Below are 18,932 nucleotides of genomic sequence, written 5' to 3'. Positions count from 1 at the left end.
AAATTGGAAAAGAGACGACTAAGGGCGGTATGGTTAGGGTTAGAGGGCTATAAAATCATAAATGGTGCAGAGAAAGTGAACAGGGGTGTGTTATTTATCCCTTCTCATAACACACAAATCAGGGGTCACCCAATGAAATTAACAGGCAGCAGGTTTAAAACAAACAAAAGGAAGTACTTCCTTTTGTGGTGGTGGAATCTCCATCCTTGGAGGTTTTTAAGGCCTGGCTTGATAAAGCCTTGGCTGGGATGATTTAGTTGGGGTTGGTCCTGCTTTGAGCAGGGGATTGGACTAGATGACCTCCTGAGGTCTCTTCCAACCCTAATCTTCTTCTATGATTCACACAATGCACTGTCAACCCGTGGAACTCATTGCCAGGGGATGTTGTGAAGGCCAAAAGTATAACTGGGTTCAAAAAGAATTAGGCAAGTTCCTGGTGGATAGGTCCATCAATGGCTGTTAGCCAAGATGGTAGAGATGCAATCCCTGCTCTGAGTGTCCCTAAATCTCTGGAAGCTGGGACAGAAGGCATCCCCTCAGAAGCATCTGGCAGCAGCACTGTCAGAGACAGGGCTAAATGAACCATTGGGCTGTAGGGCCGGTGGTATGTTCTGTTAACCAGGACGGCTCACTGTCCAAGCATGGAGTAGCTGGACACATGGGCAGAGCCAGTCTACAAGCTACCGAATTAACTGGAGCAACAAAGCCCCCACTCCCCTAGTGAATCCCCTGGCTGGGCCCACAGAAAAGGCAGTGATGGTCACACACACCTCACGGTCAAGACAAATTTTTATTTGATCATTAGCACAATGACTGTTGTTTGTACATCAGATTTGGATGGACAACGCAAAGCGGACTCTGTGTTTCATTCGGCTTTTGAACCGTTGGCTCTAGTTCCTGGCTGTATTTTTGAGCTGTGGCTGCAGTCAGGGGGCGAGGAGCTGTGCTGGAAGTTGGGGGCACGTAAAAACAATCAGTGCAAATAAGGAAATCAAAACCACAGCCTCACAGACGTGGTATTATTCACATTTTAGGATGCCCGCACTGCCCCCTGCTGGTCCCAGGGCCAGGCTACTGCCAGCCTTGTGCCCTTTGGGCTGCAGCTACCTCCGTGTCTCCATGGGCCCATTGAGCTGACCTAGCTGTAAGGTTCGGGGGGGGGGGGGGGCACGGGGGTCAGATCATTGGGACCACTCCAGCATGGCAGGATCCGCCCCCACCGGCTGCGTTCCCATTGCAATGGATGGGACCAGGCTGTGGAGTAAAGTGCCACTGAGCATGGCAGAATCTGGCCCCAACCCCATGCCAGGGCCACAGCTGGTGCTCCCTGCGAGCCCATCACACCAGCAACTCTGGACAGGATTCTGGCCAGAGAGGAGCTTCTACAAAAATAGCTAGTCCCTTAGAAATGCTGGGCCTGCCCATCTCCTTCCTGGCGGAAAGCAGGGCCAGCCAGCGCCTCTATGAGCAGCTGGCCTGCTAAGCCCCAAAGTAGTTGGATGGGTTTTGTGGCTGGGTTGCGGTTGGGGTGGAGGGTGGGCGGGTGTTCCTGGAAATGGCTGTCAGGTGGCTGGAGTTAAGGCAGGTTCCAGGTCTGAACAGTCACGATTGGGTGACTCCTTTAAGAGGCGCAGGTGTCTTTAAGGCAGGTTTGTCGCTGCGACGGGGAGAGGGATGGGCAAACCCAGCATAACGTGTAAGCCCTAGTGAGACTAGGCCAGCATCAGGCCCCTGGGGAATCCAGGAAACCCCAAGTCCCCCAGCCACAGATTTCAACAGACATGTTAAAAAACATTTTACAAAAGAGTTGTTATTTTGCGTTAAAGCGAAGACCTGGTTCTAGTAATAATACTGTTTATTTTAGCAAAAAAATCCAAAACAAAACCCCCAAACCTTCCTCTGCCTCCATCACTAGTCCTGGTTTGTTTTTTTGATGGCAAAATAAGTTAACACTAAACAACATAAGGAAACACTCAACATTATAGTTACTATACATATATTTATAATATATATGTACACACAGTTAGCGCGGTCTGAGCGTTAGAGGCTGCGTGGGCGCTGGCAGAGGGGGAGAGCTGGCAGAAAGCAACCAATAGCAACCCAACCCCCTTTCCCGTGGCCCCTTGTCCCCTTAGCCCAGCTGGGGTCCTCTGATTTCTCCTACGCCCCATCAGAGACGATTCAAATGCCAGGCAGCAGCTGATTCCCACTGCAAGACATCTGGCCCTGCCCTGACAGCTCAGAGCAGGGCGCCCCCATGGGGTGACACTGGGCAACACCTTCTGGGAGTAAGAGCCCAAGAGAACTCCAGGGTTTGTTTGTATTCAGCAGCCTTGCTAAAGAAGACTAATTACAGCGAAGGTTAAACCAGTAATCAGCCACCCCAGAGGTGAGAGGCTCCCTTAGGGAGATTCTTAAAGGGGAAAAGCAAGGCTGGTAGTCAGCACCTGCCCCCTGGATTGGGGGGGGATTAGAAACAGCAGCTTGACCGTGTCTTGTGTGATATGAAAGTTTCAAGGCTTCTTCCCAAACACTGCTAGGAAAAGCAGGACACTACCAGCCCCAACTGTGTTGCACTCCTCAGCTGGTAGGTATGGGAACAGCAACTCCATCCTTTTGTCACCTGTTTGCAGCGTTTCAATGAATACTGGCTAGCAGACTGCAGGTGTTCCAGCCTGGGCTCTCCTTTACAGCATAGCTGCAATTTAGATCCCCAACAGGGTGGTGCGTTAACACTATTTATTAACCCTCATGCACCCGCCTCTAAAGGGGGTGGGTTGGCCCAATCATCCTCATGTCACAGATGGGGAAACTGAGGCACAGAACAGTACTTGCTTGTTTGAGCTTAGCATCCAGAGTGGGATTTGAACCCTCAGCCTCTTGGCTCCCAGTCTGTTGTCTTGCTATGCAAAGAGTCCACTGCTAAGCTGGGCCTTTCTGCCAGCTCTGACCCCCCCCCCCCAGGGGTGCAGCTTTCCCACAGCCAGACACCAGGAATGAGGGGGGAACGCAACACGGTGTTTGCACTACGGCCGTGTCCCCCGCCTCCAAGTCACCGTGGCAAAGCCTCCACCAGCCAGCCCCGGCCCAGTGCCATTAAACAGAAAATAAATACCGGCTGGTTTGCCTCTCCAGGGTGATGCCTTAGCCAAGCCGGCTGCTCCGGCTAAGGGGAAGCAGATGAAGGTGAGAAAGAGAAGAGGCGTGGGGAGGCCCTGTGGGGAACAGGCCTTCCCGCTGTGCGGTAAGGAATAGTGATGCAGGCCTATGACACACACACCAACGCTGGGCAAGGGGAGCACTAAGGCAGACACAGATCTGGCTAACAGGCAAGATGCACACTGCGGATTTTAGCTTTTATTAAATAAAATATATTAACATAAATTCTTTTCAATCAGTCACCCAGAAGACCCTATTGATTTCGCACGCGTCTGACTCCCCCCTCTCCCGGGGGCTGTTAGTTAATAGCCATCTGTTAGCACGAATCTCGCTCACTCCTCACCTGGCCACTCGAATCTGAGCTTCCCCTGCACGCCCACCACGCTGGTTTTATAAGCCACGGGGCTGGGCCTGCGTGGCACTGAGTGGTTAAGGTGCTGGGTGCCATTAGCGTGTGCTGAGCTAAGGGTGTGCAGGCAGTTCAGATGGCAATGGGATCCGAAGGCTCTGTGCTAAGATCAACCCCCCCACACACACACACTCCTTATACCCGATTAAGTGCAGCTGGTGCAAACCAGCAGTGATTTCAATGGAGCGATGCCGATCTAGCCCAGATGAGGATGTTGCTCAGGTGTAGGCATCAGGTAACAGAAACATGCATAGGGGGCTCCACGCACTGGCTTGGTGCTACTTCGGCACCCCCAGCTGAAGGGAAGAGGGATCCATTCCACAACCACCCGCCCCCGCCCCACTAGACACTCAGCGTTTTCCTTGCCCTGGTTTGAAAAGCATCTGGATATTTTGTGCTTTAAATAAAGGGTTTTGTTCTCCTCCCCGAGCAGCTCCTCCCCCCCCGCTCAGCCCCCAGTGCAGGCCGGATTGGGAGTGCTGTGCAAGCCCCACCTTTTCTCTGATGGGCGGGGAGGGGAGGTTTCCCCTGGGAATTGTCACCATTTTGGGTGCAAATTTTAGCTCCGTTTGCAATGGAAAGCGAGTTGGGCTGTGGGAGAGTTTTGCGCCCGAATAGGAATCGTGTCTTGGGGCCGAGGCACAAGTTGGATTTGCTGGCACAACGGGGTCTCTTCTGTTTTAGAAAGTGGTGCGTTGTCAGGGACCCCGCTCCCACCCTGCCTCCCCCCCATTCTCAGACCTCGGCCATGTTTCCTGCTGAAACGGAGTTTCTAGACTCAGGCAGGAAAACTAAAGAACCTTGTCTGCAAACTCTCTGTCAGGTTCAACGAGCAAATTTCAATCGCCATTTGTAATGAAACCCACGGGGGCCTTACCAGCAGCTCAGGCTTCTAGCCACAACCCACTGCCAGTGCACAAGGATCCCAGCCTCCCTCCAGCACGGGGCTGGGAAACCATCTCCCTCTCGGAAGCAGGCAGGAACGGAAGCTGGTCCCCGCTCCCTGCCTTGGGCTGTAGGTTCCCAAGTGCAGCTCCCAAGTGAGGCTCCGCTCCTACCCAGGGGGAGCCCGCAGGGATGTCAGCTGACTGCACCCCTTCTCCCTGGCACTAGGGGAGCGTTCGGCACTCCCCGGAGAGGGTGGAACATCATGACGGCTGCCCCAGAGGGCACCAGATCTTGGTGGCTGCCCCTGGCCCCATATCATGACAGCTGCATGAGCATGGACTCCCCGTTACGACGCACTGGCTCCCCTGCTAGCCCTTCAGGCCAGGCCCCCTAAGCCCCTGGCTTCGTCCCCTGAAGGGCTGAGAACCCTCAACCCCTTCATGTCCTTAGGAGAGAAGGGCAGCTCAGAGCTCAGCATCCCGGACCAGAGTGGGCCCAAAGGGCCACCCTAGAGGGTACCCGGAGCAGCTCAGCACTTAGCAGGGTCAGCTGGCTAATGGAGAAGGGGGTGTTTGGGGGCAGGCTCAACGTTGGGCTGCCCAATGGAGAAGGAACGCAAAGCCTGGCCCGATCCTCCTCTCCTCTTACCCCCCCCCCCACGCCGGGGCCCCTGCCTTCTGGAATCCCCCCACACCTCAAGCAGTTGCTGCCCCCGGCCATTTCCAAAGTGGAAGGAACTTTGGCTGAACATTCCAGAACCTTCAGGCCACCAAAGTTCCATCCAGCAAAGGGGCGCAGGGGAAGGGCCCCCACCAGCAGGGGGTGATGAAGAGCAGGATGGATAGGAAGGCCAGGGGGAGTGAGAGGGGAGGGGGTGGCCAGTTTCCATCCGTGATATGGAGGAATGGCACAGAGTCAAGAGCGGAGAAACAGGGTCACAGCAAAGGCCGCCTCCCCCCCCGGCATGCGGAGCTGCTGTGAACAAAATACAGATACAAGCACTGACGCAGGGCGACCCTGAGCAAACAGAGCTGGGGGAGATCTCCAATGGAACATCCCCCTCCGAGGGCCTACATGCTCAGCTCCCACTGCCTTTTGCTGACTCCCCCCCAGAAACAAACTGAACCTGTACCAGCAGAGCTGGGGCATCCCCAGCCCTCCCCCCGCTTCCCAACTCTTAGCGGACCCCATCCTCTCTCCATCCGGGACCCTGATCTGTCAGCTGCAGGGCCGATACCAGCATGGGACTGGCCAGCTCCAGCTCCTTCGCAGCCTCATTCGCAGGGCCCACCTCCCAGCCCCATGATGAGGGGTGGGGAGAAATAACGGGGGAGGAGCGGGGCTGTGTGTGCAAATTCACGAGCACGTGTGTTGTGGGTAGGTCTGTGTGCGCGCAAAGGCACAAGTGTGTGCACATGTGACTGTGTGCACGTGGGCGCAAATGCAAGAGGGCGTGTGCTTGGGTGTGCGAGCACATGAGTGCCTGTGCACAAGTGTGCATGTGCCTGTGTGCAAAGGCATTGTGAGTGGTTGTGTGCACGAAGGGTGCTTTTGTGCTAGCACGTGTGCACAAAGCCCCCGGAGGGTGTGCACGCGTGAGAGTCTGTGGGTGTGCTCTGGGGGAGGACTGACTGGAGAGAGGATGGGGAGCGGACACTGACGGGGTGGGGGCTGGTATCTTTACCCAATACCCCTGTCCCAACCTAGCCCCTGGGCTTTACCCAGGTCTGGATTCCCTACCCTGACCCCAGGCCCGTCCCTCACCCACCTTCCTCAGCTGTGACTGGGAGGGGCCTGGCAGCTCCTTTGCATGGTGGCCGGGGGGGGAGACTGCCCGTGCCAGGCCCCTTGGTGCGGGGTGGGTGCTCACACGCTGGGCCCAGACCCTGGGGAGCGGGCACAACGCTCCAGTCCCTGCCCCCCTGCTGCGGCACAGCCTCCCCGGGTGCTTTTGGGGCTGGGGTCCTGGAACAGTTGACGGGCCTGATCCTGAGAGGAACTGGAGCTGCGGGGGGGGAGGGGGGGGGGAGGGGAGGAGCTGCTGGGTCAGTGGGACAGCTACCCCTAGTCACACCAACTGGGTGAGTCTGCTCTCCCCAAGCCCCCCGCCCCCCAAAGCCACAGCTCTCATCACACCAGAGCCCTTTAACTGCTTCACAGTGAGTTACCCACTTGGGGACCCCACTGGCCCCTCCCCCACTCTCCCTCCATTCCTACTTTCCCTGCCCTCCCCCCCCTCCCTTTTCCTTCTCCTTCCTCAGCTCCCTCCCTGCTCCGGGCTCTCTTCTGGGGAATGTTCCCTTTGGATCCAGCCCCATCTCCCCTAACAAGGGGGCACGCATGAGTGCAGACCCAGCCTGGGAGAGGGGGAGGCATGAATCTCCACTTGCATAGGAATGTCCCCCCCCATCCCCTAGGGCTCATCCGTATCAGCCCTCCCATCCCCAAGGCCAGACACATGCGGGGGAGGGGGGCATTCGGACTGTGTTAGTGACCCAAGCTCTCCCCACACCATTGGGTGGCAGGAGGTGAGGAGTGGCGGGGGAGGGCGGGCGAGCGGGGCTGGCGGGGCTGGGGGAGGGGGATGACGGTGGTGGAGCGGGGCTGGGGGAGGGTAAAGTGGTGGGCCTGGCAGCCGACCCCTTCTTCCTCCTCCCCCCCCCCTCAGGCTTTCTTGGGTGGGGGGGCCAGTTTGATGATCTCTTCTTCCGAGGGCTGCCGGATGATGTCTGCAGAGAGATGGGGAGGAGAGTGAATGGGGGTTCTGGGGGGTGGGGATTTCCTCACTACCCCCCCCCCATTTAACCCATAGGCTGGCCTGCCCTGGGCTCTGTAGGACTGTGAGGGATGTCACCCCCAGGGGGAATCCCACGCAGCAGCTAAGGGCCAGCAGGGCCAGGAGCGGGGGGTCCAGGCCCAGGGCCCTGCTCGGTTCTGGACACGTCCTGGGCTTGAGCACCGGCAGGTGGCTCCGTGCTTCTGAAACAAGTGGGGGGCTCAGACCGAGGAACCCCAGGAATGGCCCCTTCCTCCGCTGCCCATAGACCCACATGGGGCTCCCCGCGGAAATCGCACATGGAGGAAAGATGCATCCTTGTGACCCCGCTGTGGCCATGGGGCTGGTGCCAGGCGGGTCCCGCACTGCCCTGTGGGACTGTTCACGTCGGTCACAGCCCCCCGCCAGCCCCAACGCTGCCTGCCATGTTTGGGCTCCCACAACGGCAGGAGCAGGGTTAAATTTGGGCAGCGGAGCGGGGCCCCCATCCCCTAGCCCAGCGCTCAGGCTCCCAGGGCCAGGCTGAGTCACCCTGGGCCTTGCCATCTGGATCCTCACTGGAAGGTCTGGTCCCCCTTCAGCAAAGTCACTCAGCTTCCCCTCACCCCCGTCACTCTGCCCCCACAGGGGGGATCCAAGCCCAGAGAGACGTTGCTGCTACTTGAAGCCCAGGGAGCCAGCACCAGGCAGCGCTGCCCCTCCACCCCCATCCCGTCCCTCAGCCCCACTGGCAACTGCAGGTGCCGGGAGTGTCGTGGGAGGAGGTGGTGCTGGCCTGGTTACTGTGGGTGACATCCTGCTGGGGCCCAGAGGGGAAGGCAGGACTATCGCAGTGATGGGGGGTGGGATGGGCGGAAAGACTGTGGCAAAGACCAGCCCTGTCTCCCTAGTGCCTGTTGCCTAGGGTGACCAGGTGTCCAGTTTTTGACCGAAACACCCGGTCGAAAAGGGACCCTGGCGGCTCCGGTCAGCACCGCCAACCAGGCCGTTAAAAGTCTAGTTGGCAGTGCTGCGGAGCTAAGGCAGGCTAGTCCCTACCTGGCCTGGGGCACTGCACTGCGCCCCGGAAGCAGCCAGCAGGTCCGGCTCTTGGGCAGGGGGACCACAGAGCTCCGTACGCTGCCCCTGCCCCAAGCACCAACTCTGCACTTCCATTGGCCGGTTTCCGGCCAATGGGAGCTGGGGGGGCGGTGCCTGCGGGCGAGAGCAGTGCACACCATGGAGCTTCCCCCCTCCTGGACCCCAGAGCCCTCACCCCACCTGCACATCAACCCCCAGCCCAGAGCCTCCTCCCACACCCTGAACCCCTCAGCCCCAACCCAGAGCCCTCACCCCCTCCTACACCCCAACCCCCTGCCTCACCCGCAGCCCCCTCCCATACTCCGAATCCCTCAGCCCCGACCCGCAGCCTGAGCCCTCCCTCCCTCCCACACCCCAGCCCCCTGCCCCAGCCCAGTGAAAGTGAGTGAGGGCAGAGGAGAGCAAGCCACTGAGGGAGGAGGAATGTAGTGAGTGGGGACAGGGCCTCAGGGAAGGGGTGGGGTAGGGTGTTCAGTTTTGTGCTAATAGGACGTTGCCAACCCTACTGTCGCTCTGCATTCCCCCACAAACACCCTGCCCCAAGTCTCTCACACTGCTCCCCCGTGCCCTGGCTGCTGGGAAACACCCTTCTCCCCAGCGTCTGGCCTTTCCCAATAACCCCAGTCAGGGCCCAGCACCCCATGTCTCCTGCCATCCCTGCAGCAGCACTCAAGAGGGGACGCTGGGGGCACCTCACGCCCCAGCCAAACCCTGAGGGGAGGGAACCCGGGGTCTCATGTCCCATGGGTGGGGGATGGTCTTGCCCTTGTGTGTGTAGGTGGGGCTCTGACCTTTGTACTTCTTGGCACTGGGAATGCGGGTCAGCTTGGTGTCCACCTCGTCCTCCTCGGAGATCTTCAGCACCTGGGTGCGGTACTCCACCACCACGGTCAGCAGGTCCGGGCGCCGCGAGATCTCAAAGATGTGCTCGATGTAGGAGAGGTTGTCTGTGTGGGCACAGCATGGGGGTGAGAGCCGGTCGAGGATGGAGGAGGGAAGGTGAGAGCTGGGTGGGGGTGGAGAGGTGGGGGTGAGAGCCCGGCAGGGATGGGGAGGCGGGGTGAGAGCCCAGCAGGGGTGCGGGAGGGAGGGTAAGAACTGGGTGGGGGAGGAGGGGTGGGGGTGAGAACACGGCAGGGATGGGGGAGGGAGGGTGAGAGCCGGGTGAGGGAGGAGAGGTGGGGGTGAGAGTGTGCCTGGCAGGGATGGGGAAGGAAGGATAAGAACTGGGTGGGGGTGAGAGCCCAGCAGGGATGGGGAGGTGGGGTGAGAGCCCAGCAGGGGTGCGGGAGGGAGGGTAAGAACCGGGTGGGGGAGGAAGGGTGGGGGTGAGAACCCGGCAGGGATGGGGGCGGGGTGAGAGGCAGGGATGGGGGAGGGAGGGTGCGATCCGGGTTTGAGTGCGTGCCTGGCAGGGATGGGGGAGGGAGGATAAGAACTGGGTGGGGGTGAGAGCCCAGCAGGGTTGGGGGAGAGAGGGCAAGAGCTGGGTGGGGGAGGTGGGGTGGGGGTGGGAGCCCAGCAGGGGCGGGGGGGGAGAATGTGTGTGAGAGCCCAGCAGGGGCGGGGGAGGGGTGAGATTCATAGATTCTAGGACTGGAAGGGACCTCGAGAGGTCATCGAGTCCAGTCCCCTGCCCGCATGGCAGGACCAAATACCGTCTAGAGCTGGGTGCAGCTGGCTCCCCCCAAACCCAGAATCGGGGACTGAGACCCAGAGGTGGGAGAGGGAGCCCAACCCCCAGCCTGAGCCAGAGAGCAGCTGCTGCAGCCGCTCTCTACCCAAGGTCCTGCACACAGAGGGGGGTGCGGGTCCCACACACACGCAGGGATCAGACCAGACGCCACCTCAAACAGAGCTGGAGCCGGAGCCTGAGGCCCGAGGGCCAGGGGGGTTAGACCCCAAACAGCGTGTGAGCCCGGCCGGGGGTGGTCCCGTCCCCCCACACCCAGCGCCTCGGCTCGCCGCACTGAACTGAGCCACGCATGCTGTGCGTGTGGGCGCAGGCCGGGCTTGGGAAGCGGCCTGTCCCCTCCCGCTCGGGAGAAAGGTTGCACTGACCTGAGTTTCCTTTAACAATGAGACAGGAGATGCTGTGGTTTCCCCAGGAGTGGGAGAGAAAAGCCACAAGGGTTCAGTACGGGCCCCTGTCTGCCAGGGAACCAGCAGCCCTTCCAGTGGGGATCTGTGCATAGGGCAAAGACTGACAAAGCTGGGGGGCTGCAGGTTGGGATTGAGGGGCACTTGCACAGCTGTGGAAGGAGGAGCCCAGAACTGGCATAGCGGGGGCCTGTGGGTTGGGATTGTGGGGCATCAGCAGAGCTGTGGGGGTGGGGGAAGCTCAGGGCTGAGATAGCAGGGGCTGCAGGTCGGGATTGAAGGGCACTGGCAGAGCTGTGGGAGGGATGGGGGGCCCAGGGCTAGGATAGCAGGGGGATGGGGGACCCAGGGCTGGGATAGCAGGGGGCTGCGGGTCAGGATTGAAGGGCACTGGCAGAGCTGGGAGGGGGATGGGGGACCCAGGGCTGGGATAGGAGGGGGTTGTGGGTCAGGATTGAGGGGCATCGGCAAATCCCATCTCTGACTGGGACTGCAGGGAGCCGGAAACGACCCAGAGGGGCTAATATTCTGAGCTCAGCAAGAAGGGCCTTGGCAGCTGTTCTCTCTCTCGTCTGAAAGATGGCAGCACCTCCTGCAACACAGCACCCACCAAGCCGCTATGCCTCAGTTTCCCCATCTGTATAATGGGGACACCATCACCCTTCGCTTGGGAAACTGAAGTCACACCGGTCTGGGCTGCGTTTTGCCCCACTGCAAATAATCCCAGCCCTGCATAGCACTTCACATCTCTTTCTGGGCCGTGCTCACTTGGAACTCCACGGCCACCTGGGGGACGGCTCCTCCTGCTCCCCTCGCCCGAGCTACAGGAGAATCCCCACTGGCACCTTGGCGTACAGAGCCTATGCTCAGTTCTGCATCCAGGCAGCAGTGAGAACTAACCAGCTCCTTACAGTGCAAAGCCTGCATCTAGGGGACCGACCCCCAGAAGACGGACAGGGAAGGGCTCAGTCTGTCGGTGCCTGGTGTGCATGTTCTCCTCTGCACCCTGGGGCGCAGAGCCCCCCTGCCCCCTTCAGACGCACACACATGCGCCATCCATGTACCACTTTCACCTCCCAGGAACACATCTCCTGGCTGGGCCTGCTGAGTCACTGTCTCTCCTGGGAACTGGGACTGGCTGTTCCCAAGGCCGCTGGGCTGACTCACAGGGCTGGGCTGCTTTCACCTTCAGGTCTCCCTGGCTGGGGAAGGAGGGCTGGTAGAGACCCTGGGGCAATCTGCTTCCTGGGGTGGCGCTGCCTGTGTTCTCCCTGCAGCTGCTGCAAAGCGCCATGTGGATGCAGGGGCCACTCGCAGACACAGAGCTCCTGAGATCAGCCCGTGGCTGGTGTGAATCGGCCATTTCCACCAGGAGCTGAAGTGCCGGCCCCCCGCAAAGGGCTGTTCCAGCATGCACTGGGCTCCGCATGGATTCTCAGAGTGTGGGGTGGGTCATGTCACTTTGCTTGGAAGCCTCAGTCAGGAATTGGGAGGAACACCGCCCTCGCCTACCCCCCAATGGGGCACCCTCTTGCACATGGATAGGAGCCCACTTTGGCCTGCAAGCTGCAGTGTTGGTGATCCAGCCTCCTTTGGCAGGTGGGTGTTGTCCTATAAAAGATGTCATTAAGGGTCCCATGGCACTGGGAGGAAGGAACCCAGGTGTCCTGGCCCCATTCTGGGAGGGGAGATCAGATGGTGGTTTCAGTTGTTCAGTGGACTATTTTTCTCTCCCCGACCTGAACTCCTGTGCTGCATCGATGAAACAATCTGCCAGGTCCCAGCCCAGAAGTGGCTGCATCTCAGTGCTGGGCCAGGGGATCAACCCTTGGACAAATGAATGGGCTATGGAAATATCCATCCTCACCAGCCATTCGCTCAGGGCAGGCACCAGCCCCAGGGCATAAAATAAACCGGAGCCATCTCAGAGAGAGAGAGACAGGGAGGGGGGCATTGATGGAGAGGAACGGATCACTGAGGCATCCACCCATCCATTGGATCTATCTGTCCTTCCATCCCCAATATCTACCAACAGGGACCCAGCCCTTGGGCAAAGCCCTAGAGAGGAGTGGATCGAACAATAACTGTGTCGGGCAGCACGGACACTGGGTCGGGGAGTCAAAGCTCACTTAGCAGCCTGCAGTGCCGCCCGTGATTCACGAACAGGGCTTGGGCCTGAGGGGCGTGAGCAGAACTGTGCACGGGGGGCAGCGCAGGGCTGGGCTAGCAGGACCGAGCGGCGCCAGCCGTGCACACCCTCACCTTTGTCCAGCTTGTTGTGCTCCTCCAGGAAACTGAACCAGTCTTTGCTCGTGGTGATCGCCTCGTGCTTCTCACTAGGGATGTCCTCCTTGCAGGCCGACTTCAGCTGGTCCAGGTCCTCGTTGGTGATGTTCTCCGCCAGCTCCTTCAGCAGGCTGCAGTACTCCGCCATTGCTGCAGGGGGAGCACACGGACAACAGCCCGGTTAGACCCAGCCCCGGCAGGCCAGTTACCGACCCGAGCTGGGAGCCGCCTCCCCTTGCCAATGGCACCCGGGTGCAGCCAACTGGGAGGGGTTTCAGCCCAGTGCCCAGGGCAATGAATTTGGGGTGGTCTAGGCCCAGGTCTCACATGTCCACATCAGAAACACCGTTAGCCCCGACCCCAGATACGTTAACACTGTCACTGGGATCTACCTCCTGGAAGTGCCCAGGGGCTGACACCAGGGCCCCACTGTGCCAGGCGCTGTACCGATACAGTCCCTGCCCCAGACAATCTGGACAGAGAAGACAGGCATAGGGACTTCCCTAGGTCACCCCAGGACGCCCAGCCCAGTGCCTCCCTCCCTCTCAACACCACGGCACTTCTCCGGTGCACAGGGGACCAAGGACCCACTGGGCCATAGAGACTGAGCCCCCCACTCTGCCCTAGACAGGCCAGCTGGTGGGGGAACTCTCTGGGGACTCGGCCCAGGATCGGGCCCATGGACTGTCAGGCTCCTGTCCTCCCCCTCCAGTCCTGTCTCACTGGTGGTTGGTGGCTGCTAAGGCCTTTAAAAGTTAAACCCTTGGCGGAAAGATTCAGCGACTCTGTGCCAGGAGCCGGGAGCACCAGGGCAGGGAGCGTCTGGGCTGCAATGATGAGGGAGGGCAGGGTTAGCAGCCCTCACCCGCTGACCTGGCCTCCCCCTGCCCCTCGAAACCTGCCATGGGGATTGAGACCCACTCCCCCCACACCTCGCATGGTGCTTTGAGACCAGTGGGGATGGGGCGGGGTTGTGGGTAAGGCAACAAACAGGGAGCCCAGTTTGCGCAATCACTTTGCTCCAGCTTTTCAGACGCAGCCTCTGACTCTGCGTGCCCCCGCACCGCTGAGCGTGCGACACGATCCCCTGCTACAGATGGGGAAACTGAGGCTCGGAGGGGGTCGGGATTTCTCCCCCGACATGCCTTAGAACAATGGCAGAGCTGGGAACTGGCCCCTGGCATCCTTACCCCTAAGCCCATCCCCTGGATGATGCCAGCCCCCCTTGCAGACTGTGCTAAGCATAGACAGCGCTAGCCAGGTCCCTGCACTGGCCATCTATGGGGCTTCCTCCGAGCCTGGGAGAACCCCAAGGCCTGACCGTGCCCAACGGCCCCCACACAGAATCCCCCCAGGTTCAATTCCACCTCCGCGAGCAGGGGGCGCGTGAAGGAGGCTGCTCCAGGTACAGGCGCAGGCCTCGAGCGAGCAGGAGGAGGAGGGGTGCAGGGGGGCAGAACGGCGCTGCCAAGGGGGCAGGGGAACAGGGCTGGGAGGCAAGGTGTGCTTCACCACCAAAGCCCTTCTGTACTAATATCGCCCTGAGGTCACTCCGTGAGCCCCCTCCCTCCCCCCCGCCATGGCCGACCCTCGCTCCTACAACAGCCTGTTACTGCCGTACAGACGGAGGAGCAACTACAATGGCTTTGGGAACTCGGTTTCCGCTTGCGGACCTGGTGTACTAGACCTGCAATGCCTGGGGTTTTGTGCTACGAAGGGACCCGCTCTCCAGCAAGGGAACAGACTGGATCCAGTCTTGGTGCAGTCTCTGGGAGGCTGCAGTAAACATCAGATTGGTTGAACCTCTTGGGTTTTGCCTCTGTGTCCAACACCAACCGGGGGATGCTAGGAGCCTGGGGACACCCCTCGGAGGAGAGACTGAAGAGATCTGGACTGTTCCCCTTAGAGAGGGGATGTGATAAAATCCTGAATGGGATCGAGAAGGGAGATCCAGGGCTGTTCTCCCTGTTTAAACGAGAGACAGTCACTGACATGGGAAAGGGTGAAATCCACAAGTGATCAGAGGAAATGCTTTTTCACAGAACAGGTGATTAGCCTGTTCCTATGGGATGTGCTGAAAGGTGAAAGATCAGACTGGAGGGAGGTTATTTTGCTGATGGTTCAAAGAGGGGAGGCATCACCCATACAGAGGAGAGCCAGAATATTATACAACAATTGTGAGATGACCTTGGAGACAAGAGTGACAGAAATGAGATGAAATTCAATTGTACCAAGTGCGAAGTCATGCACTTAGGGGCTCATGATAATTTCTGCTACGAGCTAGCGGCATATCAGTTGGAAGAGACAGAGGAGAAGAGAGAATTAAGTTTAGAATTTAGAGAATGAAAGGAGGGTAATATAATTAATGCCAATCAGCATGGGTTTATGAAATATAGATCCTGTCAGACTAACGTGATGCCAGGTTTTTGATGAGATTACATGTTTTGTTGATAAAGGTAAACAGTGTTGTTGTAATATACGGAGACTTCTGCAAGGCGTTTGACGTGATCCCACATGACATTTTGATTAAAAAAACTAGACTGATTTAGAATTAACACTGCAGACAGTAAATGGATTAAAAGCTGGCTACGTGATTAGTCTCAAAATGTAACTATAAATGGAGAATCATCATTAAGTGGGTGTGTTTTCGTGGGGGTCCCGCAGGGATCAGTTCTTGGCCCTACCCTATTTAACATTTGTATCAATGCCCTGGAAGAAAACATCAAATTCTCACTGATAAAGTTTGCAGATGACTCAAAAAGTGAAGTGGTAAATAATGAAGAGGACAGGTCACTGTCACAGCGCAATCTGGATCGCTTGATAAACTGGGTGCAACCAAACAATATGCATTTTAATATGGCTAAAGGTAAATGTGTACATCTAGGAAGAGTGTAGCCGTACTTACAGGATGGGGGACACTACCCTGGGAAGCAGTGACTGAAAAAGATTTGGGGGTTGTGGTGGATAATCAGCAGAACATAAACATCTCCCACTGTGATGTGGCCAAAAGAGCTAATGTGATCATTGGAGGCATAAACGGGAATCTCGAGTAGGAGCAGAGAGGTTATTTTATCTCTGTATCTGGCACTAGTGTGACTGTTGCTGGGATCCTTTGTCCAATTCTCGTGCCCACAGTTCACGAAGGATGTTGACAAACTGGAGAGGGCTCAGAGAAGAGCCACGAGAACAATTAAAGGATTAGAAAACCTGCCTGACAGTGACAGACTCAAAGAGCTCTATTTATTTAGCTTAACAAAGAGAAGGTTACGTGGTGATTTGATTACAGCCTATAAGTACCTACACTGGGAACATATATTTAATAGCGGGCTTTTCAATCTAGCAGAGAAAGGTCTAACACGATCCAATGGCTAGAAAATGAAGTGGGACAAATTCAGACTGGAAATAAGGCGTGCATTTTTAACAGTGGGGATAAATAACTGGTGGAACAACATAGCCAGGGTTGATGCATTTTCAGGAGAGAGAGAAGTATTAGGGCCAGTGTACGAGGCACTGGGGAAACCTCCTTTGGAATACTGTGTCCAGTTCTGGCCACCCATGTTCAAGAAAGATGAATTTGACCTGGACAGGTGCAGAGCAGAGCTGCTAGGAGGGACAGGGAAATGGAGACCTGTCTTAGGAGAGGAGACTGGAAGAGTTGGGCTTTCTTAGCAAAAAGAAAGCTGACAGGGGCTATGATCGCTCTCTCTAAATACATCGGGGGGGGGGGGGGGAGGTTAATACCAGAGCAGGGAAGAGCTTTTAGGCTAAAGAACAATGTTGCCATAAGAACAAATGAATATAAACTAAAGAACAAATTCAGGCTGGTAATTAGAAGAAGGTTTCTAACCCTCAGAAGGGGGAGGTTCTGGAACAGCCTCTCCTAGGAGTTGGGGGCTGGGAGCAAACAATTCATGTTAAGAGAGAGCTGGATAAATTTATGAGTGCGATCGTACGATGGGGTTGCTTGTGATGGTGGGGGGCAGGGCTCAGCAGCCACGGGCCTCACTTCTGGTTCATGTCTTCTGTCCCTAAAAGGGCATGCTTCAGGGTTTCAGACGGCTGCCTGCAAGGGTCAGGAAGGGATTCTCCCATCCCCGCTGCCCCTGCAATGTATTCTCTGTTTGTTTTTTATATCTCCTTCCTCTGAAGCATCAGGGATGGTCACAGCTGGGAACAGGACACTGGACGGGGAGGGCCAGGGCTCTGGGATGGCATCCAGCATTCTCTCCCAGACTAGCTGGTTCTTGCTCACCTGCTCAGGGTCTCACGGAGTCAGGAAGGAACTTTCCCTCTGACATTGCAGAGGGGTTTAACTTTGGCTGTTGGGTTTAATGTGAGGGTGTTGGTGGAGTTGGCGGCCTGTGCCATGGAGGAGGTCGGACTAGATGATCTGGTGGTCTCTTCTGACCTTAAACTCTATAGTGTCAGGAATGGCATCCGTTCAGAAACCAGAGACTTTGTGGCTAACCCCTGTCTCTGTCGGGGATTTCACTGATATAAAATGCCCCGCAGTCAGAGCTCTAAAGGCAAGGAATGGTCTCTCAGGTGGGGGTGAGATGTCCCCTTGGGCACAGGGTGTTGGTGGGCAGACACTGGGCAGTATTTTCCAGATATTGCCCTTGGTAGCAGGCACAATTCTGGGCAGGTGTGTCATGAAAAGGAAAACAAGATCCCTAGAGATTTCCAAGCCAGCAGCTGGACCCTCCTTAGCGCTGTCACCTCCACTTCAGCAATTCCAGCAGACGCCGACCGGTCTTTCTTATGCACAAGATTAAAGGGCAGGTTTGACGGGTCTGCCACCTGCCCACGCAGCACGGTCCTTTGGGTGCAGACTCCGGCAAAGCTTTGAGAGCTACGGGCTGTCAGGCAGCAGCACGTAAGCAGTCTATAGCAGGCCTATGTGATAAGCATGTGTATGAGTGGAGATGTCTAGGGCTGTGGGTGTCTCTCGATAGGTGTTTGCCTATGGGTACAAGTGCGTGCACCTGTGGATCGCTGCCTGGCAGCTGAGTGTGCCTGGGGGGCATAGGAAGATCAGTTTGCTCCAAATCCGATAACAGCCACTCTGGGAACTTTCTATCCTAAAGCAGGAAGTTCGGGGCTGCTGGATTCCCCATGGTTCTGAACCTATTCCATTGATTTTACCTTGGTCCCAACAAACTCCCCTAATAACTCCCACCTGGACTCTGCATTGCTTCCAGGTTGGCACAGACCCCTGAGTGGTCTGTTAGTCCCAGCCCGAGGCACAGGTTAGAGATCAGAGTTCAAATCCCAGGGCTTGCTCTGGGATCCGCACAGATACGTGGGACCTGGAGGCCAAACAATCCCTACACATAAGGATTCTGCATGCACAATTTTCACCAGTGGCACTGGCCAGCCTGGCTTTCCTGACAAACCCAGCCAGAGCCCAGGGCTTTACTGCTGCCGAGTTTTGTCCCAGGAGGCAGAATTCTGCCAATTTCCTGGGGAAAATGTCACTGGTTTTGTCATCCAGATGAGACTGCCCAGCAGGAGCTGGGGGAGGGGCAGAGGAGGGTGAGCATGAGTGTGTGTGCGTGTATGTGTGTGTGTGCGAGTGAGTATGTGACTGAATGAGTGTGTATGTGCGCGTGTGTGTATGTGAGTGTGCGTGCATGTACACACATCGAGGAGGGGTTTGTTAATTTTCAAGAACAGAGGGAAGGGTTGGAATGAACTGCCCTTCCCCCACATTCTTGCTCTCTCTCTCTCTCTCATTATACTGCTACCCTGTTATTTCTGCTCCGATCCAGCCGCTAATGACCCATGGATTTGGGGGAATGGCCGGATTTTCAGACAGTTTTTGGCAGATTAAGGCGAGGCACCAAACCAGTGACCTGGATAAGAAAGACGCCCCCTCCCCCGTTGATAAACACGCCAGTTGGTGACACTTGTTCCTAGCTGGGAGGCGACGCCAGGGCTGGTGACCAGACCCAGGCATTCACCTTCCCGAGTAGCAACACACGGAGCCCATGGCAGACACTGGAGCTCTCCCATCCTCCCAGCTTGCTCGTACACCCCACCGCACACACACATGCACACCTACACTGCTATTTTGTGGGATACTCCGAGCCCTGCACACTCACTAACTCCCCCCCACAATCATACCCATTCCCACAGCCCTATCAAATCACACTTACACCCCCCATCACAATCACACCCATTCCCACAGCCCTATCAAATCACACTCACACCCCCAGCACAATCACACCCATT

At 57.3% G+C, this 18,932-nt stretch overlaps 1 protein-coding gene across 1 annotated transcript in view; it reads right to left on the bottom strand.

The window, feature by feature from the left end:
* Window positions 1-7,018: 7,018 nt before the first annotated feature.
* The window catches only part of PEA15 (proliferation and apoptosis adaptor protein 15), a 41,054-nt gene continuing 29,140 nt past the window's right edge, over window positions 7,019-18,932 (bottom strand). The window contains exons 2-4 of the mRNA XM_054010544.1: window positions 12,675-12,848; window positions 9,104-9,259; window positions 7,019-7,185 (exon numbers count right to left, since the gene is read on the bottom strand). Coding sequence (XP_053866519.1) covers window positions 7,121-7,185; window positions 9,104-9,259; window positions 12,675-12,848 — 395 coding nt within the window. The 3' untranslated portion in view covers window positions 7,019-7,120. The remainder of the gene's footprint in view (window positions 7,186-9,103; window positions 9,260-12,674; window positions 12,849-18,932) is intronic.

Source organism: Malaclemys terrapin, chromosome 21 (genome assembly GCF_027887155.1).
Source record: "Malaclemys terrapin pileata isolate rMalTer1 chromosome 21, rMalTer1.hap1, whole genome shotgun sequence".
Lineage (NCBI taxonomy): Eukaryota > Metazoa > Chordata > Testudines > Emydidae > Malaclemys > Malaclemys terrapin.
Note: the sequence above shows the minus strand (reverse complement) of the source record. Positions and strands in the feature narration are given on the sequence as shown.